Raw genomic sequence first — 26,896 nt, forward strand, 5'->3', positions numbered from 1 at the left:
GGCAGGTTCATGGTATTTGTGCAAACGGAAAAATATTCACAGAGCAGTTGGGATGTCTGGCATGCCTTTATTTCTGGGGGGCGGGGTGAGCCACGGATGCTGCAAGCTGCATGACTATCTGAATCTCTCTTGTCATGGCCCTTGCTCCCCACCGTGGCACCTGTCATGGCCCCTGTCTCAGCAGGGTGTCCCTACCTGCTTAAGGACTAGAGGGGAACAAAGTTAGCGAGAGGCCAGAAATTATATAACATAGCATTATTCTGCACATGTGAGCCCTCTTCATGTTATTGGAACAGTTTATCGGACCCAGTCTCAAGGCCATGAGAACAGTGGTTGTCGGGCCCCTCCAAGGCTATGGGAACACGGCTTCTCTCAGTTACCCAAACACCCGGGGGAAGGCTGTCTCCACTTGCCCTACATTCAGCCCCGCTACAGCCCAGATTTGGTGCCTTGCAACTTCTGGCTTTTCCCAACACTAAAGTCAGCTTTGAGAGGAAAGAGATTTCATACCATCGATGGCATTCAAGAAAATAGGACAGAGCAGCTGATGGTGATTCCAAAAGGATTTTGTAGAATATTTTGAACAGTGGAAGAGACACTGAGAGAATTGTATGAGGTCCCAAAGCACCTTCTTTGAAGGGGATGGAGGCTGTATTGTTCTATGTACAACATTTCTTGTGTTTTGTATCTTCTTCAATAAATGTTTCTATTTTTCATAATGCGTAGCTGGATACTTTCTGGACAGACCTTTATATATCAGCTTTGTAGATTCTGTCAAACTGTTTTTCCAAGGAGCTGTTACTAAAATTGTGAAAAATATTACTGCTTCACATCATTACTTACACTCGGCACACCAGCTTCAAATTTCATATTTTCCAATTTTAGTTACTTTGGGCATATGTTCTAATGTATTGTTGTTTAATTCACATTTTTCTAATAATAATGTTGAGTACCTTTTCATATGCTTATTGGTCATTTGTATAGTCCCCCTTAACGGAGTCCCTGTTTAAGTCTTTGCCCACTTTTCTATTGATTTGTCAGTCTTACTGACTTACTGTGTGTATATATGTCCATTAAATTTTAGTGAAGTCCCATTTCCCAAACCTCTGTGGGTATGGCCTTTTTGGTTCTACTTAACGAAACTACTCGCTATGCCAAGGAGGTGGAGATTTTCTCTCAGAAGCTTGTATTGTATTCTAAATTTTGGCTATGGTGTGAGGTAGAGATAAAGAATGTATGTTCATGGGTGTGTGTGTAATTTTCCATGTGAATATACCTCTGACTCAGAACCCTTTATTGGAAAGAGCATCATCTTTTTCTCTGTTAGAATTAGCACCATCATTGTAATTCAGGTGGTCATGTGTGTGGATGCCTTGAATTCCAGTTTTGTCAAAAAAAAATTTTGTAGTATTTTAAGTGGAATCTTTCTAAAAAGGTTTTAGTCTCTGGTTTGTTTTTGCTAGGAAATATAGTTATTTCATATTGACTGGATCACCAGCTTAGTTAAGCCCAAGAGGAGTGTGACTGCGAATGTCCTAGTCTCATCCTCGATCTGCGGGTTAAGAGCTGTCAGTAGTTCCCTACGAAGTACGCGTTTTATCCACCGCTTTTCTCCCTGGCACCTAATGAGCTCATTCTCTGTGTTTCTCATTTATTCTGTTCGTATGTTAAATTTAACTTAGTTTTTAAGTGTTAATTGACCTTGCATTTCTGGGATGCTCAACTTACTTAAAATTATTATCTTCTTTGGAAAATTATTATGTCTTTGGATTTAGTGCACTAACACTCTCGATCAGCATTTTCATACCTATAATTTTCCTGTCTGATCGTGTCCTTGTTAGGTTTTGTGTCAAGGTTATGCTGGCCTCAAAAGTTGAGAGCAGTTACTTTTTCCTGCCAGTGAAATAGCTTATAAAATTTGTGTTAATTTTTTTTAATATTTGGAGGAATTTGCCAGTGAAATCATGTAGGCCTGTTTTGTTTAGTATGTGAGAAGATTTTTAATAATGGATTCAATTTCATTAATAGATACAAAATTACTGACATTTTGGTAAATTTGGTTTACTTTATATAATTTGGTTTTTCAAAATTTTTGGTTTAGGTTAATTATTGTATACCTTCAGAGTCTAATTAGGTCCCTCTTTTTATTCCCGATATTGGAAACTTATGCCTTTTGAATATATTTGGGTCAGTGTTGCTGGAGATTTCTCAATTTCATTAATCTTTTCTTCTTCCTAAAGAAAAACTTTTGGCTTTGCTGAATTTCTTAATTGTGTTTTTTCTATTTTTTTGAATTTTGGTCTAATATATTTTCTTTTTTAGGTTTAGTGTACTATTTTATTTTAGCTTTTTGACATATGTGCTCTGTTCTTTGATTTTTAATTTTTCCTAATTTTTTCTAATAGCCTATTTAAGTCCATAAATTCCTTTCTTAGCATTGTTTTAGCTGCATCCTACAATTTTGGTGTGTTATATCTTTATTATCATTCAATTTTTAGTGTTTTGTTTTTATTACAATTTCTTCTTTGACCCTTGGTTTACTTAGAAATCTATTGGTCAGTTGACTTAACTTGCTGTTATTTGTTTCTAGCTTAATTCTTCTGTAATCAGGGAATATCTTCTGTATGTTATCAATTCATTGATGATATGTACTTTAGGTAAATATTTCTTTTGTATTTGAAAAGTATGTACATTTAGCAGTTGTTGAATGAAACATTCTATATTGCTTAGCTGTGTCAGTTTTGTTTAGAATATTGTTTAGATCTTCTATATCCTTACTGGGTTTTTTTTTTATTAGTAACTGAGATGATGTGTTTAATCTCTACTTATGATTGTAGATTTGGCTGTTTGTCATTTGGATTCTGAGTGCTTTTGCCCTACATGGTTTTTTAAGATTTTATTTATTTATCTTTCGAGGGGAAGAGAAAAGGAGAGGGAGAGAAATATCAATGTGTGGTTGCCTCTCATGAGTCCCCTGCTGGGAACTGGCCTGCAACCCAGGCGTGTGCCCTGACTGGGAATCGAACTGCGATCTTCTGGTTCACAGGCCTGTGCTCAATCCACTGAGCTACACCAGCTAGGACTTGCCCTGCAAGTTTTGACATTACATTTTTAGATGACTAAAATTGTTTGCTCTGCTACTGAATTGACCCTTATCTCTGTGGTTTGTCCCCCTTTATTTCCAGTAATGCATATTTCCTTAAAGTTCGCTTGTCTGGTACTGGTTTAGCTGTGCCAGCCTTGTTCTGGTTCGTGCGTGTGTATCATTTTTTCCCTATTTTCATCTTTTCTTTATCTTTTATCTTTATTATTAACTTGCATCTTTGGTAAACAGCTTGTACTTGCCTTTTATTGTGTGATACAGTGTGGCAGTTTATTTTGAAATAATTCTAGATTCACAGGAAGTTTTTACTATAGTATAGAGAGGTTCTATGTATGCTTTCCCATGTTCCCTCCCGTGGTTACAGCTTAATAATTGTAGCAAAATATCAAAACTGGGAAACTGATACTGGTATAACGTGCATTGGTTTTTTCAATTTGTGTCATTTTTATTACTTGTGTAGGTCTGTGTGACCACTGCCACAGTCTAGGTACACATTTATTCCATCACCGAAAGGTCTCTCTTATCTACCCTTTGATAGTCATGTGCAGCTCCCTTCCCAAACCGTCTCTGCCACCTGGCAACCATTTCTATCTGTGTACATAATTTAGGAATTTCAAGAATGTTATAAGAATGTAATCAGAATGTGTAAGACCTTTTGAGGTCGTTTTTCATTCAGCATATGCTCTTGTGGTTCATCAAAATTATTGTGTACGTTTATAGTTTTAAAAAATTATTATTGCTGAATATTATTCCATGGTTTGGATGTACTTATTGAGGGACATTTTGTTTGTTTTCAGTTTTTTACTCTTATAGGTAAAGCTGTTTTGAGCAGGTTTTTTGCATAAATATAGATTTTTAATCTTTTTATAGTAAATGCCCAGAAGTATAGTTGCTGTGTCATATGGTAAATGTATGTTCAGTATTTTTTAAAAAACTGACAAACTTTTTCAGAGCGGCTCTACCAGTTTACTTTGCTACCAGCAATATATGAGGAATCCATTTACTCCACATCTTCTTTGGTATTTGGTGTTGCCACGATTTTTTGTTTAATCCTTTTGATAGGTATATAGTGATATTCTTTGTGCTTTTAATTCGACTTTCTCTAATAGGTAATGATGCTTAACATCTTTTCTATTCTTATTTGCTATCTATATATCCTCTTCACTGAAATATTTCTGTTCATTTTCTGGTTGGATATATATTTTTTAATTATTAAGTTTTGACTTTTTTTATTTAATTATTGTTCAAGTACAGTTTTCTGTCTTTTGCTCCCTTCCCACCTCACCCCTCCAGTGCTTCCCATCTCCCTCCCATTTCCACCCCCTTAGTTTTTGTGATGTTCTTTTGTCCTTTATACTTGTTCCTGTAAATCCTTCCCCTTTTCTCCTGAAATTCCCTCCCCTCTCCCCTCTGGTCCCTGTCAGCCTGTTCTGTATTTCAGTGTCTTTGGTCATATTTTGCTTGGTTGTTTGTTTTGTTGTTTAGGTTCCTGTTAAAGGTGAGATCATATGGTATTTGTCTTCCATAGCCTGGCTTGACTTTTCTTTATATAAGCCAGCTATGAGTCCTTTGTCAGATATATGTACCCTTAATTTTTTTTTTATTTTACTTTAATTAGTACTCTCACTGCTTCCTGGAAAAATGTAAGGAAGTCATTGCAGTTTAACCCCATTTACCGTGACTCCTTTCTTTTATGTAATTATCATGTACTTTAGGTCTATATATATTTAAAATTACAAGTTTTAGATTATTTCTTGTTTGAAACAATTTCTTTTTATTTACTCACATTTTTAATTCTTTTTTCTGCTCTTCAGTCTTTTATACATTGAGAAAATGGCATCAGGGGTCATTTTCTTTTTGCCTAAAAATTTATTTTGCTATTTTTATACAAATCTGAGAGAACACAGTATTTTGTGTGTGAGTATGTGTGTGGAGGAGGTATTCTACCAGTGCTGGGTTGTCCATTGTTTTGTTCTTATTCTTAATTTTTAAATTCTATTGTCTTTTTTAATTAATTCACTTAAATCATCTATCAACCTTATTTTTTTTGGAAGGTAGTGTTTTTTTCCCCCCTCTGGCAGCTCTTTCCTTTTTCTTAGCTTTCAGCTGCTTTGCTATGGTGCACTGTTCGCTTCTAAGGGGGCACTGATTAATAATCCCTACCTTCTGGTGTTCATGCTTTTGTATGATCTCTTCTCTCTGAGCGTGGTCCAGGCTTATTGATCTGCTTTCAATGCATAGAATATGACAGAAGTGATGTATTCTTGTTGATACATTTCTAGCTTATTTAAAAAATAGTTCTTTATACAAATGTTTTTATTGATCACAGTGAAAGCATTTCTGTGATACTGCTGTTTCCACAAGGCGAGCTTAATTGTATATAGAGCTAAAGATGATTTTATTTTGTTGGGATGCTACTGTAGCACACCTGTAAATAAGTAACTTTCTAGGTGAAAGGGTGCTGTCCATTTCTTCTACATTGCACGTAGGCTTTCGCCCAGAGCACTAAATACTTGTTTATTCAGATATGTCCTTCTTTGTGCTTCTGAAGCATTTACCAAGTGAGTACACATTTATCAAAAACTTATTTTATAGCTGTTTATCCCAGTTATAATTGTTTTTATAATTTTATGACTTTACTATATAAAATTTATGCCAAAAATTATGAAAACTCAAAATATTTTGAAAGACCACATAAATGAATTAATTGATGAAACTATTCTTGGTGAATTGGTTATGTTTTATCAAACTGTAAAACATTGAAGAAAGATTTCATAAAAATCTAGGTTTCTTTAGTGAAATTGTTTTTCAAGTGTCCAGATTCTTGTTCCATGTTCAGAAGCTGAATTTGAAAATAATGTCATATTATATGAATTTGGTTTATGCAAGAGAGAAGTTAGAGCCTTTCATAATTAAGATATTTGTGAATGAATGTATATATGTTCTAAGTTGAAAGAATGTTCTTAAGTTATATATCTGTCCCTTGTTGTTATTTCTGCTTTATCTGACCTTTTAGAGTAATGAACCAATTACTGGTTTTGATGGCATCTTATAAGGGCTTTACCTATACTTATGAATACTGAGATGGTGTTTTGTTTTGCCCTTTCACAAAGAATTTGACAAATTTTTAACAATATTTTATAAAATCCTTATTTATGTTTAAGGTATTAGAACTAATTAAAACCTAATAATTAAGTTATAGGTTTATTGACTAAGCTCATACAAGCCATTCTAGACTGGAACACTCAGCCAGAAGTTAAGTAGAGAACACGTAGTTATTTGGTGACTCCTGCTCGTTTACTAGCAACTTCCGTAAATTTTACAGATTGTTTATCTATGGAAAAATCACCAGATAGTAGTGTTTTCTTCTGTTTGTTTAATATTCTATAAGCCAAGATGGGAGTCAGCTTCTTTTTACTAAACATTTTATACTGTGTCTGCTGTGAACAAGCCTATCAAGGAAAGTAAGATCCATTCTAATTTTTCAGGGAGATTTGTTCAGAAATCACTTTAATAAAGTGATAGCAGAATCAAAAGGGGAGTTTGTGCTTTTTCATGGACATGAACTAGAAATTATTAAGGCTTTTGTGTGGTAGCATAATGAAACTGTAATTTTTACATGTGTGATCTCTTTATTGTTGCTTTTACATTTATGTGAAGCTCAAGGGCCCAGAAGAGCAGGGAGAGTCATTGATATGGGTTAAACCTTTAACATAATTTGAAAATACTGATAATGAGCACTTTTATACATTCTTGTATCATAATACTGTACTTGCTCTGGTCCTGTCTTTACTCTTGGAATGCTCCCAGCTCCTTGCTTTACATATTATCAGAGCTTATACTTCATCAGTTAACTTCACATGCAGAGATTTCTCAGCTCTTGGAATGTGATTTGTTCCTTCTGGCTTACCATAGAAGTCCAAACATTTTTTCCTATGGAATACACCAGAGGGCTTCATGTGTGGGACCCTGAGCCTGTGACAGATTTCGTTACGCCATCTGCTTCAACCTGGGCAGTGCAGCTTCTGCTGGCAGACTGTATTGGAGTCACCATGGCTCAGGGTAAAGACAATCGGTTTGGCATAAGAAGCTTGCTTTAGAAAAATAATAATCGATCATGCCTGCTGTAGATTAAAAAATAAGGATCTGAAAGGATTCCTAAAAGCCTCTCTTAAGCACGTTGATCTCTTTTTCATCTGTGGTTGTAGAAACCATTGCACTGGTTGAATTATTGGTAACTTTGGTAACTTACTGACTTTTATGTCTTATTTTTAAGAGCCAGTAACATACTCTTAGGCCCAAATGGTGATGTATTGTGAAATACTTTGATAATTTCTGCGCTAGAAGCTCCTTACCTAATATCTTATTTGCAGAAATGATATCTCAAATGACAGTGTATAAAACAAAGATGATAAGAACACAATGGCAAAAAAAGTATAGCTCATTTATACTGTGTCTGCTCTATATTGTGTCACTTCATTAATTTTGCCATCTGTAAACTGAAAATAAAGATATGTGGAGGGTTGTTGGTGAGATTTTATCAGAGTAGATCCTTTTATACTGAATAAACACATATTCCGCAAACACATGTTAAATGCCAACTCTTTGCTAGCTAGGCACTCTTCTAGAGAATGAGTATGTAATAGAGAATAAAATAGTCAAATTGCTCCCCTTGAAAAATTCTACATTATAGTCTGACTTGACAGATTGGTATCATGGCAATTGGGTACATACCAGGTAGTACTAAGCACCATGAAGAAACATAGGGCAGGGTGAGCATATGAAGTATAATGGTAGGATGGCTCTTTTGATGTGGCTGTCAGGGAGTGCTTTTCTGCAGTGACATTGAGCACACCTGAGTGGAAGAAGTAAGTGTGTAGCTGCTTGGGGGAAGGGTGTGCCTAACTGGCAGAGGGGGGCAGCTTAGCAGTTGGAGGAAAGGTGAAGTGGTCCGTGTTGCTGGAGCTGTGTGGGTGAAGGACAGAGTGCTAGGAGAGGAGTTCAGAGAGTGATCCCAAAACAGCATTGGTGTAACCTTTCTGATAAGGTATTGGAGATAAAAAGTTAGATTCCAGGCACCCTACAGAAACGTGAAGTCAGGATTGACTGTCTGCACTGTTTTGTGAATTGCTTTGTTTTAGCTTGGAGCTCTTTATAACAGGCACAAAAAAGTAATTATAGAATATTTTTCACAAATGGAATTATTTTTTGTCATTGTTTATTTTTATTGTTGTACCTGGAACTGCCAAACTGTGAGATTGAGGCACAGTCCTCCAGGCTGGCAACTCTGTGCAAGACCTTTGAGATCAACAGCAAAGGAGTTAAGATCCAAAGACAAAATCAAAGGGAAGAATATACACAAGATCAGACTAATTTCTGAGCCAACCACAAGTGTAGGGGATTCCCCAAACTACCTTCAGGTTCACTAGAAGGACCTATAGAACTTAGGGAAAGCTATTAAATCCATAGTTTTGGTCTATTTTACGGAAGGGATAGAGGTCAAAAATTGGCCACATGAAGATACACATAGTGTACAGCCCGGTAGGATTTCAAATCAAAGCTATTATTTTCCTTAGGAAGTGTCCCCTTCCCCCAGTTTTATGCATGACAGTATGCATGGAGTATTGCCAACCCGGCAAGCTCACCTGAGCTCTCTGTTCAGAGTTTTTATTTGGACATCATTTCCTGGGTTGGATTGATTGCCCATATAGTTTAACGCAGTCTCAGAATTTGAGCTGGTATCATATGACCGTGGAGCCCACCAAGAATAACAAAGACACCCCTATCATCTGGGAAATTCCACGGCTTTAAAAGTTACTTCCTAGGAGGTGGGACAAAGGCCAGACCTCTCTTTGGGGAAAATCAAATTCTTTACTGTATACATGATTTAAAAATTCAAGTAATATGGAAATCCCCAGAATCCAATTTCTCAGGAACAACTAGTGTTATATTGGTTGTTTGGTGTGTATTGTTTCAGATGTTTAATACATATATAAACATATATAAACACATTTTAAGTACATTGAATTATAGTATACATATTATTCTATAACTAGTCATTTTCACTTAAAAGTGTGTGTATCAATGTGTATGTTTCTGCTGTGTTTTAATGAGTACCCTGGAGTTGAACACTGGAAGTAATTAGTTTAAAATATTTGTATCTAGTAAATAGTACTACATTGCACATCCTTATTCATGTGCCTTTCTGTGTTATTCCGATTTTTTTCCTTAAAATAAATTTCTTGAAAGAGTTGCTAAATTAAAGGATATAGACAATCTGCAATTTGGTATATACTTCATTATTACTCCTGTTGGGGTACTTTTAGGAAATAGTTTGTGGAATGTCAAAATTGTTAATTTCTATATTACTCTTAGGTAAACATTGCAACGTCGGCCATTTCAAATGTAGAATATGCCCATATTCTGCATGTCACCCCAGCTACAGCTGTGCAAAGTGAATCATTTTTACCATCCCAAAACAATGGTAATCTGGAAGCCCTTACAGCTTCAGCTACTCCACACATCAGCGGGAAACATGCTTGTGATGAATTTGATCAACTGATTAAAAATATGGCCCAGGTAAGAACACTTTTTTCTGTTACGATGAAATGTACAGTATCTTAAGACTGTAATCAAGTCCTGGATGAATTGAAGAATATTAATACATTTATATTATGTAACATGTTAAATATACATTAAATATTTATTTTATTAAATGTAGTATTAAATATTAAGACATTTATAACATTTGAAACAAATTGGAATGAAAATGATTTTGTGTGAATTTGGGTAGTTCAGAAATTTTTCTATTACATTTTTTACATTTAACAAATTTAAACTGGAAATTATATTCTATGTTCCAGAAATATTTTTCTATATAAATAAAAGGTCTCATTCTGGGTCACAGCTGGCAAACACAAGGCCCACGGGCCGAATCCAGCTCTTTATCTTGTTTCATCTGGTCAGCACCTTGTTTCTACCCAGTGGCAGTGCCGAGCTCTCACTTAACTGTTCAGGAGCAGGTACGTTTATACAGTCCTAACATTACATTCGGCCCTTTGAAGGCAGCCACAAGGCTGATGTGGCCCCTGGTGAAAATGAGTTTGACAACTCTGTTCTAAGTGATGAGAAATAAATGTTATCTTAGGAAAAAGTTTTTAAATCTATTTTTTTGACAAAATGATGTCACTAATAAGATGACTGTGAGTACAGTGATTGGCTTTTGGTCTTATTTCTTGCTTTGTTTCCTGGACAGGGTCGCCACGTAGAAGTGTTTGAGCTCCTCAAACCCCCCTGCGGAGGCCTCGGGTTCAGTGTTGTGGGCCTGCGGAGTGAAAACCGGGGAGAACTGGGGATATTTGTGCAGGAGATCCAGGAGGGCAGTGTGGCTCACAGGTGAGACTGGCGGGCTACTTCTCTCGGTTTGGTACCACATTCAGGAGGTGCCAATCACCTTGGGAGAATCCAGGGAAGCAAAAATGAATAAAAACAAACAAAAATTCAAATGTCATGGTATTAATCAGTTTATAAATACATATCATTAACATTGCTACGATAAAAAGTAAGTCCTGTTGAAGAGAGCAGCGTTTAAATATAAACAGAACTTAATCCCTTTTTAGTAAGGAAAGAAAAATTTGATTAGGATAGTATTCTCAATGTTAGTAAATGGGCTCTTTTGATTAGATATAAAAATGACTTTAGACATATGTATATCTCACAATAATTTGAAGTATATTTTATTAATACACTCAAAGCAACAAGTAAATATATGCATTTTGCTTTCATTTGTAGAAGATGGGAACATCCAAGATGTAGGTTGGGTGGGTAGCTGAAAAAAGAGGATGTTTAAAGGGGAGGAATTGATTAGGAGGAGTAGATCAATGGAAGTCAAATTCTGTTTTTTCAAAAAAAATTTTTTTGTACTTTTTCTGTTTATCACTCAGTCCCCTTGTACTGCCCCCTGCAATCACCACACTGTTGTCCGTGTCTGTGAGTCCTTTTTCCTTTATGTTTGATCTCTCTACCTTCTAACTGCCCCCCAGAGCTGTCATCCTGCTTTCCATCTGTGAGTCTGTCTCTATTTTGCTTGTTAGTTCAGTTTATTCTTAGATTCCACATATGAGTGAAATCATATGGTGTTTGTCTTTCTCTGGCTTATTTCACTTATCATAATGTTCTCCAGGTCCATCCATGCTGTTGCAGATGGTAGAATTCTCTTCTTTTTTATGGCCAAGTAGTATTCCATTCTGTAAATGTCTCTTAGTTGCTTTATCCACTCATCTACTGATGGACACTTGGGCTGCTTCCATATCTTAGTGATTGTAAATAATGCTGCAGTGAACACAGGGGTGCTTATGTTCTTTCAAATTAATGTTTTGGGTTTCTCCACATATATTCCCAGAAGAGGGATTGCTGGGTCAAAAGGCAGATCTGTTTTTAATTTTTGAGGTGTCTCCATACTACTTCACTCAGTGATTGCATCAATCTGCGTTCCCACCAACAGTGCAGAAAGGTCCCTTTTCTCCACACCCTTTCCAGCACCTGTTGTTTGTTGATTTATTGATGGTAGCCATTCTGACACGTGTGAGGTGAAAACCAAATCTCATTGTGGTTTTCATTTTCATTTCTCTAATGATTAGTGACATTAAGCAAAGTATAGGTTTTTAAATGCAGAAGTGCAAAAAATTCTTTAAATGTGTGGACATTAAAAAATAGAATTAAAATAACCTGAAATATATGCCAGATAAGCTGTCGTTGTCTTGGGAGCTGTCAGCTATCTTTTACTCCACTTTTCATTCTTGATAGAGATGGCAGACTGAAGGAAACTGATCAGATCCTTGCTATCAATGGACAGGCACTTGACCAGACAATCACACATCAGCAGGCTATCAGCATCCTTCAGAAAGCCAAAGAAAATGTGCAGCTGGTTATTGCCAGGGGCTCGCTGCCTCAGCTCATCAGCCCCATCATCTCCCGGTCCCCGTCTGCGGCCAGCACAATTTCAGCTCACTCTAATCCGGTGAGTGTGTAAGGTGTTCACAAGGAACAGAACATATTTTTCCAGGTCTTTTTGATTTTTCACATGTTTCCAATTCCTTAGGTTCTTTGTCCATGTTGAGGTTTTGTGTTTTTATTCTTTTATCCTTCCCTAGCCTGGAATATTTTTTATTTAATTGTGATTAAATCTCTAGCTTCTAAAACAATTTTTACTACTTTTACGAGGTTGATTTTTTATTTGACAGCATGCCTCAAATGAAAAAGAAATTTAATCCTTTAACAAAATTGACAATCTGTAGGCAGAAAAAATCTTGATTTTGCTTTGTAAATTGTAGCTTGTACAGGATAGGACAAAAGTAGTTTACAGTTGTGAGTGCACAACTGTAACACAGTTGTGAAATGAAACAGTTCATTCTTGTGTAATTATTTATTAATGATTGTGTTATTTTCCAGAGGAACAACTGTAAACCTACTTGTGCCCCACTGTGTGTTATTGTTAGTTAGGCTCTCAGTGACTTTAAGAAGTCATCTGATTTGGAGTCCTCTAAAGCAGGACTATGCAGAAGACATTTTTAATAGGTAAAAGTTTTTCCTTGATTTTTTTTTTTAAAAGCTTTACAAAGGATCTCACAAATCACCATTGTCTTTACCTGGTTAAGTGTGGTCACTATGATGATGTATTGATAATTCGAGAATGACTATGCAGTAACAATCTGTTGAAAGGGAAATGTACAAATTAAAGATGCATTTAAAAATTTATTTATTTATTTAGTTTTAGAGAGAGGGGAAGGGAGGGAGAAGGACAGAAACCTCAATGTGCGGTTGCCTCTCACATGGTCCTCACTGGGGACCAGGCCCGCAACCCAGGTTGGGCTCTGACTGGGAATTGAACTGGTGACCCTTTGGTCCGCAGCTGACACTCAGTCCACTGAGCTACACCAGCCAGGTCAAAAGGTACATTTCTTAAGGTTCATTATGTTTGAACTCAATTCTTTAATACTACTCAAAAATAATATTCACAAAAATATCAGGTACAATGAAAACTTTAGTTTTCCTTAAGTTTTTTCAGATGCTTACAGAAGCTTTGTTTTGAGGTTCACTGGCAGCATGTGGAGACCATTGAATTGGTGAATGATGGATCCGGCCTGGGGTTTGGCATTGTAGGAGGCAAAGCAACTGGCGTGATAGTGAAGACCATTCTGCCTGGAGGGGTGGCTGATCAGGTAAGCCACTTCCAACGGTTCTTCTGTCAAACAGCATGGCTTCCTTTTTTATGTTCTCTGTCAGGAAAGAGGAACTTTGGCCTTAGATAATACCAAAGAAACTGAGTTATAATTTTCTGTTTGCTGGGCTGTCCTGAAAATGTTTTCTTAGACCTGGGGAAAAATACCTTTCAAATGAGGATGTTATTAATTTAAAGTAGTAGACCCACAGACGAAAGCTTATGGTTTTTGATCCTTTATTTTATAATCACAATTCATATATAAAACCTAGTCAACAATTTTATGGTCCCGCATATTACAGAAAGAATACTTCATTATTCTAGGAGAAAAATAGGGTTCATCTTGCCCCTGTAGTAATGGGTCACTGGTGTCATCTTTGTGTATGAAGCACAGTCTGTTTTTATCACTTAGAGCCGCTCGTCACAAAATTGCTGTTTATGCCGTGACATGTTGGAATATGTATGTGTAAGAGATTGGTACTTATTTATTGTGATTTATATTTTAATTAGATGAGTATTGCTAATGCAGGTGTCTTTTGCCTTGGTTATAACAATTTGTTTATAAAGATACTTGCTATTGCATGTATATTTGATCTTAGGAGTCAGATTTATCAAATATCTGTCATACTCATAAGTGAAAGTCAGATATATTTGCAGCCTTGTCAATAAAGGCATTCACAGTAACACAAGATTTTGCAAACTTTATTTCTTCCAATGTTAGCCCGTCTCCAGTGGCGTCAGCGAGATTCCCCTAGTCAACAGGCTTTGATAAATGAGTTTTACGTTCACTGTATAGCTGCAGAATTCACTACTGTGGGTAACTGCCACATGTCACGTTTAAATTCAAATTTAAATGAGTTAAAAGTAAATAAAATGATGGACTCATTTGCTCAGTTGGACTGGTCACGTGCTGCTCGTAGCTGCCGTATTGGACAGTGCAGAGCATTGTCATCACTGCGCAGATTTCCAGTGGCCGCCGTTTGTATGGAGGTGCATGCGACTGCGTTGATCTCCATGATTTTTTCTGTATATGAAACCTAATTTAGAGATGTTTATAAGTTAAATAGCAAGGCACAAAATTGTGGTCTTAATTCAGTGCTTTCTTGTGGTTCATACCGTATTTTGAGCATATGTGTTTGTATAATTACCTATACTTGGTCTTTGTTTAATGGCATTTTCTCCTTCTTCTATACTTCAAAAAAAATCACAAAAAGGCTTACATAGTATTTTCTTGTATCTGGTGAGTAGAAATCAAATTGACAAGCTCATATTAACTCTCAATTTAAGGAATACCTGTGAATTTTAGTTAAAAACAGGAAAAATCACAACCATGTGTTTAGTGTCCCACGATTGATATTTCATGTCATTGTTCTTTTTTAATTATTCCCTTTCCGTCACTTAGGATTTCTCTGATGAAGATAATAATCATAGAGCCTGATAAACCCATCTCTTTTTATTCAGCACGGGCGATTATGCAGTGGAGACCACATTCTAAAGATTGGTGACACTGATCTAGCAGGAATGAGCAGCGAGCAAGTAGCACAAGTCCTGCGGCAGTGTGGGAACCGCGTGAAACTGGTGATTGCCAGAGGCGCCATCGAGGAACCGGCGGCGCCCACCCTGCGCTCATCCCCATGCTCTACACCAGAGATGCGGGTGAGGTGGGGAGAACGGCGAAGGGGGGGGTCACAGGCAAAAGCACTCACGGGATGGGATGCTTATTTTGAAACTAGACTTAATAATGTTTATGTATTAGTGATAAAAAGTGAAACAAAATTCAAATGTAGAGGTATTTTGGCACAAATAATATGTTTTGAGGAATAATGTATAACAGATGAAAAATAGAATAAAAATTCGAGATCACTATTTTATGTTTTTTATCTAAGTGGCACATTTATGAGGATAATATTTTGCACTATGGAAAAGTTTAAAAAAATTACTTGTAACTAATAAATACCTGAAATGTTTAGTTCTTTCTCTTAGAAGGCTCTCGGTGAGGTGGGCTGTAAGTTTTCATCATTCCCATACAACAAGTTTCTTTATAGTGTCTTTATTTGGCGGGCAGTGCTGATGAATAATGCTCACTGAAACCTTTTATTGTTTTAAGGTATGTCACACAACTGTTACCAGATTCGTAATGGGAAGGCACTATCCATGACCCAGTTTTTATAAATTTGTAAACAAAAGTTATGCTTTTGAGGTTGTCACAAAAGCTTTATTCATGTGTATAGCATTCCATCTCTATTTTTAACTTGATATGAAAAAAGCTAAACAATTTCAGAATTTTAGAATGTGGTTATCACAAATAGTTCAGGTCACGATATGACTGTAGTGGATAAGATATCTACAAAATAATTTTTTCCAGAAAATCTTAAATATTGAAGAAGAGAATCACACTCAATTTTTAGATAAGCTTTATAGCAAATGTTAAGTCTTACATTCCTTTGTCATAGATCTAAATGCGTCTATGTGATTTTTTTTCTATTAATGTGTTTTGTAACCAGTTGCTTCAAATTCTTTTTTTAGTATCCTCGCCTCCTCCACAAGCCCTTTGAAACTTTATTAGAACACTTGAAATTTCCATGATTCTGTTGTTTTTAGGATTGAGTTTGGTTGCTATTTTTTGCAGAGAGAAAGAAGTAAAGAAAGAAAGCTTGTTTATGAAAGTATTTAAGTGGCATTCTTTGTGGTAAACAAAAACATTTTATTCAGCAACACATAAATGAATGCAATACCGAAAACCATTTGATGTAATTGAAAGCTTAGAAAAATATCTATTCTGTGCATATCATCATTTCTGAAGCTTGTGCCCCTTTTAAAACCATTCGATAGTCAAATTGCCACCCTCTAAAATAGCGCTCGCATAAGTCTTATTAAAAATAGAAAACACATTTGTTTCAATTGAAGCAGATTTCATCCTGTCATTTTCTTGTAATTATCTAAACTTTAAACTTTTTGCTAAGTTTGCACAGATAATTATGTGCAGTGAGAAAAACTAAATGAAACTTCTCCATAAAGTTATATTTCATTTAGGTGGACTAACAGTGAGATACTCAGAGTTTTCTTAAAGAAAGTCGGAGAACATTACCAGCTAGCCCCTACCAGCATGTCCATTAGAATCCTTAGCCTTCATTCAGTTGTGATCGTCTTAGGTTCTCTATGCATTCTGCTGACACTGTGCTGGTGTATAATACTGTAGCTCACTGAGGCCTCACTGCACTAGTTCACTAATGCTTAATTCACAGATCCTTGCACTTAAGGCCAATGCATAATTAACACCAGTGATATATGTTAGAGAACATTGCCATCGGTTTTCATTGAAGAATGGAAGGAACTCATAGCAGAAAGGCATACTTTCCTTTTATATAGCTTTTAAATTAAAGTATGAATTTACAAAATGAATACAGGGACCATTTTAAATAGGTCACTGATGAATCTCACTGATGAATCTCACTGATTTCTTAAATTATCAGTCTGTTAATAATGTGTCTGAAGGATAGATTGTCATATTCATGGTGTTAGAATCAACTGTTAACTTAGGATAGTAACGGCAGCAACATGTCCTGAGTAGACAGGATCACCTCTACAGTCCTCTAGGGATTTTACATATAGCTTAGCAGTTAAGAACTGGGTTTCGGCAACCGGCCTATCTGCATTTTAATTCTGCCTCTTGTAGAACATTTACTGCTTGTCATTGAAAAAGTTTATGTTCCTCAGTTTCCCCAGAGAAAAATTGACAGTAATTGTGCCTACCTCATAGACTTGTTCTGAGGAGTAAATAAATTTATGTCAACTGCTTGTGAAACAGAAACTCTCAGTAAATGTTAGCTGGACATGCTGTTTTATTTTTGGTAGGCAGTTGAACAAAGTGTTGCTTAGAAAAATTCAGTGGCAAAGCTAGATTTGAACTTGTTCTGAATTCAAAATGTGAGTTCTTTCAGCCTCCTAACTCCTTTAAAAATGAAGATCGGCCATCTCTGACTATAGAATTTGTTAATAAGAAACTGTTTGAGTTTTAAAGTTTTGTACACACAGACAATCATGCATTTCTCTGATAAGGGTGTGTGTTCTGCTTTACTGCTGACACACACCTTCTTAGCACAGATTTGATCCCAGTCCACGTCGCCGAGGTGGAAGGAGCAATCTCGGTTACGGTCTTCCAGCAGGCTTCTCTGACCGTTCGTTACAGTTTATTGTCTCTAAATAGAGGTTGTAGCCTTTTGAGCCTCTCTTGTTTGTTTGCATTTATTTTTCTGTGTATTTATTTATCGATTTCATTTTAGGTTGATGCTTCCACTCAGAAAAGTGAAGAAAGTGAGACATTTGATGTAGAACTCACTAAAAATGTCCAAGGATTAGGAATTACCATTGCTGGCTACATTGGAGATAAAAAATTAGGTAGTTTTAAACATTAATATTTTATTTTTTAATTTGACATTTGCCTCATATAATTATCTTATGAAATGTTTTCTCAACATTATTTTTATATTGATGGCTAAACAGATCGAAACATTTTTAGGAATAATTGAATGTGTATGATTCTGATTTTGTATTTAAGACAGACAAAATTATTGTCTTATTCTCTAGCGTAAGTTTGTACTACTGGTTTTGTTTGTGTGGCTTATTAATTTATATTTGTTCAACATTTGGACTTTATATTTAGATAATGGATGATGGATATTATTTATTATTTGAGTGATCTTTATAAATAGTAGAAATAAAACTATTTTTAATTTTAGAACCCTCAGGAATCTTTGTAAAGAGCATTACAAAGAGCAGTGCTGTTGAGCATGATGGAAGAATCCAAATTGGAGACCAAATCATAGCAGTAAGTAACACATTTAATTTCACTTTGTTAATTTTCATGGTTGAAAAATGCATTCTCCTAGTTTACTCAGTTTTGAGAACTACATTTAGCTCAGTACATTAGCTGGCTTTGACAATTTAAGCTCTCATTACAATTACCAATTTTATTTTGTGGAGGTAGAGCCTTGCATACTGATTTCAGTTTGAAAGGTGGGACTTCATTATTGAATAATTTCGGATACATCTGATTTTGGGTTGAAACATTAATATTATAGTTATACTTAACTTACATTAAGATCATAGTTACACTTTAGTTGTAGTAACCTTTAGTTTACTTTAATCTGAATTTGGGATGCATTTTCATTTTTTTGATAGCAGAATGACACTGCTGTTGTTGACTCCATGACCAGGGCTATGTTTAGATCTAATAGTGTATAAGAATAAAGAAAAGATCTAGCTTCTCTTACTCAGATCAAGACCATCATTGTTACTGTAGTAACATCAGTATATTTTGAGCGTATGGGCTATTCAAGACAGTGTTCAAGACAGTGTGACTTTCAGTCCAGTGTTCAGTGGGAATGGGACTACATAACTTCTCCTTAGAACACACATGCAAAAGGTGCTGCACCAGGGGCTTCCTGGTTAACAACTTTAGGAAAACTGTCAGCGAGCTATTCTCTTAGGGATTCACAGTGCACATTGAAAAATCAAAGACTGGGAAGTTCTGTAGCAGACAAACTTGTTTAACTCTTTTAATTTAGTGTTTCCTAAACCTTTGTAATCATGGGTTCTTTCTGTCCTCAAACATATGTTAATATTCTTTGGAAGGCATATTGGGGAATGCCAGTTTATCTTATATGTGTTTGTTTATGTTTAAGTTTCTGTCATTTCCTTGGGATACTAATAACAGTGAGAAAGTAGAATGTTAAGTTAGAGGAGTCTGTTCATAGCAGCATCATTCCCAATAGCTAAGGCGACATAGTGACTCCAATGTCTACCGGTGGATGAACGGGTTAACAAAATGCGATATACAATGGAAATTATTTAGTGATATAAAGAAGGAGATTCTGTCTCATTCTACAGTATGGATAAGCCTTGAGAATATTATGCTAAGTGAAATAATCTAGTCAAAAAAAGGACAAGTCTGTATGATTCCACATATATGAAGTGCCTAGAGTAGTCAAACTTGGAAGCAGAATGTAGAATGGTTTTTGTGAGGGGATGGATAGAGGGAAATAGGGAGCTCTTGTTAAAGGGTAGTTTCACCTTGCAAGAGAAAGACATCTGAAAACCTGTGGTATGACTGTGAATATAGTTACCACTTCTGAATTGTACACTTAGAAATAGTTAAGATGGTAAATTGTATGTTACATGTTTTCTACCACCATTTAACAGAAAAAGCGCAGGTTTTCTTTATCTCTGCCATTTGCCCCTACATTGCAGCTCCCTGAGTTCTTGGACTTCCATAAAGCTCCTAATTACACCTGTTCACCTCTTGAAATCTACTATAAAGTTCAAGGTGTTCTTGCCACCTAAACCGGCTGTCTCCTGGGAATGCATTTTCCCCACGGTATCTCCATTTTAACATGCAATGAAAATTAACTTCTTTAAGTATTTTATTTTGGAGGACAGGGAGGGCAAGAGAGTGAATAGATACTCTAAATCCATATCCGATACTGAATTAAAAATTGGAAACATAGCTATTACTTTCCCCCCTAAGCTGTATATTGTAATCCATTAGAAGAGCTTTTATAAATTTACTTTATTGAGATTTCATTCACATAAAAGTTTACCCACTTAAAGTGTATAATTCAGTAGATTTTGTATATTCAGTGTGTATTAATTATCACAATCAATTTTAGAACATTTTCATTATCCTAAAGAGAAACCTCAGACACATTAGCAGTTACTCCCTTATTCCTCTGTCCTCTCAACCCTAGATGACCACCTAACTACTTTCCATATAAATGTGCCTGTTCAGGACAGTTCGTGTAAATGGAATCATATATTAAGTGATCTTATGTTGTTGGCTTTTTTTGCTTAGCATAATGTTTTCAAGGTTCATCCATATTGTAGCATAAAGGAAGAAATTCTTCATTTCTTTTTCTAGCTGAATGCCATTCAGTTGTATGGATATACCACATTTCATTTATCCATTCATCAATTCATGGATATTTGGGTTGTTTCCACCTTTCTACACCTCTGTGAACTTTCATGTACCAGTTCTTGTGTAGATGTATGCTTTCATTTCTTGGGTGTGTACTTAGGAGTTGAGTCCCTGAATCCTATGACAACTTTGTGTTTGTTTTGCAAACTCCTTTCACCTACGAAACTGGGATGAGGAAATGACCCTTGTATGGTTTTTAGGAAAACAAATGAGTAATTTATTTTAAATACTTTGCATAATACTTTGCACACAAATGCAATTTAATTAGTTAAGCAGATATTTATTAAGGGCATGAAATGATCACATATTTGAAAGAGAATCACAGTGTTTCTCTCTACCATGTCATTATTTTCATTCTTATGTAAGTGGATCATCAAATATCATTTCCCTTAGACAAGGGCAACGATAAAGGAAATTGTTGACCCAAAAGTGAAAGCACATTTCTTGTGAAATGTTTTCTTGCTTTCAATAAAATTTCTTGTCTTTAGCATCATCAATGTTCTGATTTCTGACTTTTAGCAACATTCTTAGAAGTGCCTTAAACTCTTAGGGAATGTCATGAGATGTTTTTGATTATGCATTTAGTGCAAAATATCACCATCTTGTGGACTTTTGAGATACTGATAGTAAAGTTCTTCACACAGGTTGTGTTCTCACAACTGCAGTATTCATTTTGCTTTGTTTTCTATATTTTTTTTTGATAAAAGCTATTTGGAGCTATAATGTGTTTTCATTTTATAATTGTTATGGTGGAAAGATTAAGAAATTATTTCTTACTATTTTGAGAAAGTATTTTTATGGCATTAAAACTTCTTTGTTATAGGATTCCTGTTTCACAAATTTTGCTCTGTGGACCCCTAGGGTTTCACTATAGACCTTACAGAGAAGCAGAATAGAGTGAATGAATACATTTTGCCCTACTTATACAGAGATATATAAGCATTACTTTATAAAAGGACTCTGAAGTTCACCAAACATGTCATTAGATATAAACTTATTCTTTTTAGATTAATATACATAATTCTGGCTAAAGGTAGTGTGGGTTATGCTTGACTAAAATATTATTAAATGAGTGTATAACTATGGAAAGGTGCCAAATGTTGCCTTTGATATTCTGTGACTTTTTATACATACAGGTATATGCTGTGTTTGAGGAAGGTTTGGATAGCCAATTGAGAGTGCTAAGGAGCTGTGGCTTTTTTAGTTGCTCCCACTAGTATTTCACCCCGCAATTGTTCCTGTTAATTTTATATCTCTTTTTTAAATTTACTTATTGTTCAAGTACAGTTTTCTGTCTTCTACTCCCACCCCAGCCCACCCCCCCAGTGCTCCCTACCTCCCTCCCATTTCCACCCCCCCTTAGTTGTTGTCCATGTGTTCCTGTAATTCCTTCCCCTTTTTCCCCTGAAATTCCCTCCCCTGTCTCCCCTGAAATTCCCTCCCCTGTCCCCTCCGGTCACTGTCCCCCTATTCTATATTTCAGTGTCTTTGGTTATATTTTGCTTGCTTGTTTGTTTTGTTGTTTAGCTTCCTGTTAAATATGAGATCATATGGTATTTGTCTTTCAACGCCTGGCTTATTTCACTCAGCATAATATTTTCTGTTTCCATCATGCTGTTGCAAAGGGTAGGAGCTCCTTCTTTCTTTCTGCTGGGTAGAATTCCATTGTGTATATGTACCATTATATTTTGATCCATTCATTTACTGACGGGCACCTGGGTTGCTTCCAGCTCTTGCCTGTTGTAAATTGTGCTGCTATGAGCATTGGGGTGCATAGGTTCTTTTCTATTGCTGTTTTAGGATTCTTAGGATATAATCCCAGCAGTGTAATTGCTGGGTCAAAAGGCAGGTCCATTTTTAGTTCTCTGAGAAAATTCCATACTGTTTTTCATAGTGGTTGTACCAGTCTGCAATCCCACCCACAATGGATTAGGGTCCCCTCTTCTCCACAACCTCTCCAACACTTGTTGTTTGTTGCTTTGTTTATGATGGCCATCTGACATACACCAAAATACATTCAAGGTGGATAAAAGTCTTAAATATAAGCTGTGACACCATTAAAGTCCTAGAGGAGAACATTGGCAAGAAAATCTCAGATACTTCATGCAGCAACTTTTTTACTGATATGCCCCCTAGAGCAAGAGACATAAAGGAAAGAATAAACAAATGGGATCTCATCATAATTAAAACCTTTTGCACGACTAAAGAAAACAGTATTAAAATAAAAAGAGAACCAACTGTATGGGAAAACATAGTTGCCAATGATACCTCAGACAAGGGTTTAATCTCCAAAATATACAAAGAACTTACACGACTCCACTCTTAAGAAGACAAGCAACCCAGTTAAAAAGTGGGCAAAGGACTTGACCAGACATTTCCCCAAGGAGGACATACAGAAGATCCAGAGACACATGAAAAGATGCTCCATATCACTAGGTATCAGAGAGATGCAAATTAAAACCACAATGAGATACTAATTTTGTATCTCTTGTTGCCATGACGCCTATTTTCACTGCAGTCTTGTCTGTGGCACCATTGGCTCTAAAGCCACGTCTCACTTAACTCTCTTCCTTCAATAATGAGGGACCAGCACTGGCCTGGGCTTTGGTTTAGACTTCAGTGATCTGGCCTCACACATATGATGAGACTTGTATTGTTGAACAGATGCTGCTCCCATGAAGGCTTGGGGTTTTCAGGCTTATTAATCACTTCTTCACCCTATTAATAATAATGCAAGCTGATGAGTATCTTCCCAGTACAAAGCACCACGTACTGTAATTTTGGGAAGTGTCATTATTCCCATATTACAGATGACGGTACTGAGGAATTTGAACTGAATCTGGGTTTAAAAGTCTGATTATTCTATTATAGCAACTTGTTCTGTGCTACTGCCGTCTCTGACACTTGGGTAAGAAATACATGTTTAAATTGAGGTCATCAAGCTTTCAACATAAAGGAAAAGTGTACTTTTTTCTTTACATATTTGTATATTATTACTATTACGTAAACACAATCATATGCATTTGATTTTTCTTAATGAAACTCACTTTGAGAGTTGAGCAATAAAAATCTTTTGTAATTAAAAACTTCCAGCCTAAGTTCTATGCATGTTAAAATTTTTTATGGAAACTCAAGACAGATTTTTGCAAGTGTTTTTCTCCTTCACTACCCTGAAAGTAAATAACATGTTTATTTAACTTGGATTAATTTTTATCCTTGAGGTTTAAAGAATATAAAATTTGAAGATAGTTTAAAAATAAATCTTCTTATAGAAACCATTATTAATGGTTTATGTTTTCAAATTCCAGAAAGTATCCATGTATCTGTGTTTAAGTAGGGCCATATTATCTTTGTTCATACATTTTTTAAAATATTTTATTTTACTTAGAACTGTACTGGGAGCTATAATCGTATCAGCACATGTAGATCTATTGCGGTATAATTAAATAATCCTTACAAATGAGCTGTTGTTTATAGTTGTTTCCTGTTGCCAACAACTATATTACATACGTCTTTCTGTCTTTTATGGACTAAGGCTTGAAATGTTTGTTTTGCTGTAATAGTATTCAGGTTAGAATTAAACTTATTTTATTACTTAGCACTGAATTTTGTATGCCACTATTTATTTTATTGTTTAATTAAATCCACTGGGGTGACATCGGTTAATGAATTACGTAGGTTTCAGGTGTACAATCTATGATACATCATCTGTATCATAGAATCTATGATACAATTGTATGATTGTATCATACAATCTATGTTGTACTGTGTGTTCGCCATGCCGAGCCAAATCATGTTCTGTTGCCATGTGTGTGGCCCCCTTTACTCTGTGAGTACTCCCTCAACCCCTACCCTGCGGGAACCAATATACTGTTGTAATGTGCATCTGTGAGTTTTTGGTTTTTTTCTTGTTTGTTCATTTGTTGCTGTCAGTTTTATAATCCACATATGAGTGAAATCATATGGTTCTTATCTCTTTATGTGCAACTTTACTTAGCATGACATTCTCAAGACCTATCCATGTTGTCACAAATGGCAGTATTTCATCTTTTCTTATGGCCGAGTGGTATTCCATTGCATAGATGTACCACATCTTTCTCTAGTCATCTGGGGAAGGACACTTGGATTGTCCAGAGAGTCAGCACTGCGGGAGCAGAACTCGAAGAGGTCTCATGGCTGAAGGAAGCCATGAGGTCGAAGGAATGGAGATAAGCCCTTTGGGGCTGCTGGGCAGAGTAATAAGCACGTCATTCAGGGTGTGGGTGATGATGGGAGGTGAGAATAATGACCCAGGCCACTCTAGCCATTCAGAGAAAGAAATTGGAGCATTCTCTAGGCGTGTTTGTGAAAGGCAAGTAGGGTTATATGATTATATCTTCTGTTTGGACAGCTCACTGAGGCATCTTCAAATGTTTTGTTGTTTATGAACTAGCAAAAGGGAAAACTGCATACATTTTTTTGAAGAGACAAAGAAATGAAAAGGAATGCAGTTTTGCTGGCATTCTTCTTTTTAAAAGCATATGTATATGATTTTAGAAAATATTAGCACTCCCATTGACCACTTTTGTCACTGTCTCCTGTATTTTTATGTCCTGCATAATACTGATTTCCAAAGTTGACTGCACCAGCATCACCTGAGGAGTGTAAAAATACTTGAAGATGTATAAGAAGACTGCCCCCTCCAGAACTGTTGGCTTATAATTTCTAGAAGTGAGACCCAGTAATCTGTATTAAACAGAATAAACAAAACCCTCCTTAGTGACCCTAGTGAGTGTGAGCTAGTACTGGTCTCCGAACAGGTGTTAGCCCATCTCCCAGTTCGAGGGATACTCACTCTGCATTCTCTTTACATTAACAAGCACTAACTACATATTTTGTGAAGTGATAATAAATGGTAATATCCATTCATTCTTTAACTTGCCTTGTTCTTACCAGGTGGATGGCACAAACCTTCAGGGTTTTACCAATCAACAAGCAGTGGAGGTGTTGCGACACACAGGACAAACTGTGCACCTGACACTAATGAGGAGAGGGGCGAAGCAGGAGGCTGAGCTCGCGTCCAGGGAGGATGGCACCGAAGATGCCGTTTTGTCTCCTGCTAATGCCAGCATAAGCAAAGGTAATGCCAGGTTAATCCGATTGCTAGTAGTACCCTTACAACATTTCAATTCTTTTCTAATTCCGAAATCATTTAAAAACTGTTTTTTTAGCTCTCACTATTTAGTGCAAACCCAGTGAAAAGAAAATTTAATGCCACCGGGATTAATGGGACAACGATGCGTTTGTGAGGTATAGAATGGGTTTCTGAGTAAAGCAGATTACTTCTTAACCTACTGATTCAGGCACCATTCCTGCATTGGAGACGTGGGTAGGGACTTACCTCTCTGCCCCTGACTGACCTTTGACTGTCCTCATCACGTTTTCTCGCTGGGGGTGGAGCGGGGCTGTCTGCCTGGATTGTACACGTGAGCCCCACGGTGCGCCTAACTCCTCAGCCTTTCCTTGAAGGGATCAACTTTAATTTCCCACTTAGCAATGTCATTCGTAGCCTGCTTATACATGAGTATCTCTGGGAATTACTGAAACCCCCATGGAGCTCACTGGGGTAAGGGTGTATTGGTAGAAGTCAGGCTGTTGGTTTGAAAGTACTGCTTCATTTCTCACACTCTTAACCACTCTGGTATTTATGCCGTGAGCAACTATTACAGTACTAGGGTACAGGGAGGCAGGTCACAGGAGAAATTTGTTACTTCTTTGTCCCATTTCTTTTAAGAATATGGTTATTGAAGAGTTTACCTATGGAAAACAATTTTTCATGTAGGGGTTCCATTTCTCATGCAGGGGTTCAAATTGAAAAATTCAGGTGCATGATTATATTATAAATGTAACTACTAAAATGTTCTTTTATTTAAGAAAGTTATGAAAAACCTGGCTGGTGTAGCTCAGTGGATTGAGCACAGGCCTGCAAACCACATGATTGTGGTTCGATTCCCAGCAGGGCACATGCCTGGGTTGCAGGCCAGTTCCCAGCAGGGGACTCACGAGAGGCAACCATACATTGATATTTCTCTCCTTCCCTCCTTCCCTTCCCCTCTAAGGATAAATAAATAAAATCTAAAAAAAATCTTGTAGGGATGACTTTATTCCCCGGGATATTTATTTTTTAAAAAAAGAAAGTTATGAAAAAGATGAACATTTTTATGTTTGAAGAGAAACATTTTTTATGTTACAATTACCAATTGAAAAAGCAGGTAAACACCTGGAGCCAGGTTATTTTGTTCTTTATGTACTTTTATACGGAAGTGATTTTTAAAAATGTGATTAAGCCCCTATGGACCTATTGTAAATTGCAAAAAAATTCTAAAGAAGATGTGCCCGTACATCCTTATTTATAGATCCGATTAATTGCTCTAAGCAGATTAACATAGTTTGTGTAGAGCTGGCATACTTTCTTGCTGGGTCAATCTCTTCTACGTTTTCTAACCAGGACCCTGTGGAGATCAGTCAGTTACATACATGATTTTACTCCATCCCCTCAGGTTTATATGTCCACCATGTGTGTACTTACTGAACAAAGCGAATAGAAAATTATAAAGCAGTT

At 36.3% G+C, this 26,896-nt stretch overlaps 1 protein-coding gene across 6 annotated transcripts in view; it reads left to right on the plus strand.

Annotated features, from left to right (window-relative positions):
- The window catches only part of MPDZ (multiple PDZ domain crumbs cell polarity complex component), a 166,855-nt gene that overhangs the window by 52,659 nt on the left and 87,300 nt on the right, over positions 1–26,896 (plus strand). For 5 of the 6 annotated variants that reach the window (XM_037061962.1, XM_037061961.1, XM_037061964.1 and 2 more), the window contains 8 exons: positions 9,479–9,682; positions 10,359–10,498; positions 11,909–12,122; positions 13,195–13,323; positions 14,784–14,978; positions 17,606–17,720; positions 18,062–18,150; positions 25,231–25,414. In XM_037061962.1, coding sequence (XP_036917857.1) covers positions 9,479–9,682; positions 10,359–10,498; positions 11,909–12,122; positions 13,195–13,323; positions 14,784–14,978; positions 17,606–17,720; positions 18,062–18,150; positions 25,231–25,414 — 1,270 coding nt within the window. The remainder of the gene's footprint in view (positions 1–9,478; positions 9,683–10,358; positions 10,499–11,908; positions 12,123–13,194; positions 13,324–14,783; positions 14,979–17,605; positions 17,721–18,061; positions 18,151–25,230; positions 25,415–26,896) is intronic. The other variant, XM_037061963.1, reaches the window with a different exon arrangement.

This window comes from Sturnira hondurensis, unplaced genomic scaffold, assembly GCF_014824575.4.
Source record: "Sturnira hondurensis isolate 20B ecotype Veracruz unplaced genomic scaffold, ASM1482457v3 Scaffold0013559, whole genome shotgun sequence".
In the NCBI taxonomy this organism is placed as follows: domain Eukaryota; kingdom Metazoa; phylum Chordata; class Mammalia; order Chiroptera; family Phyllostomidae; genus Sturnira; species Sturnira hondurensis.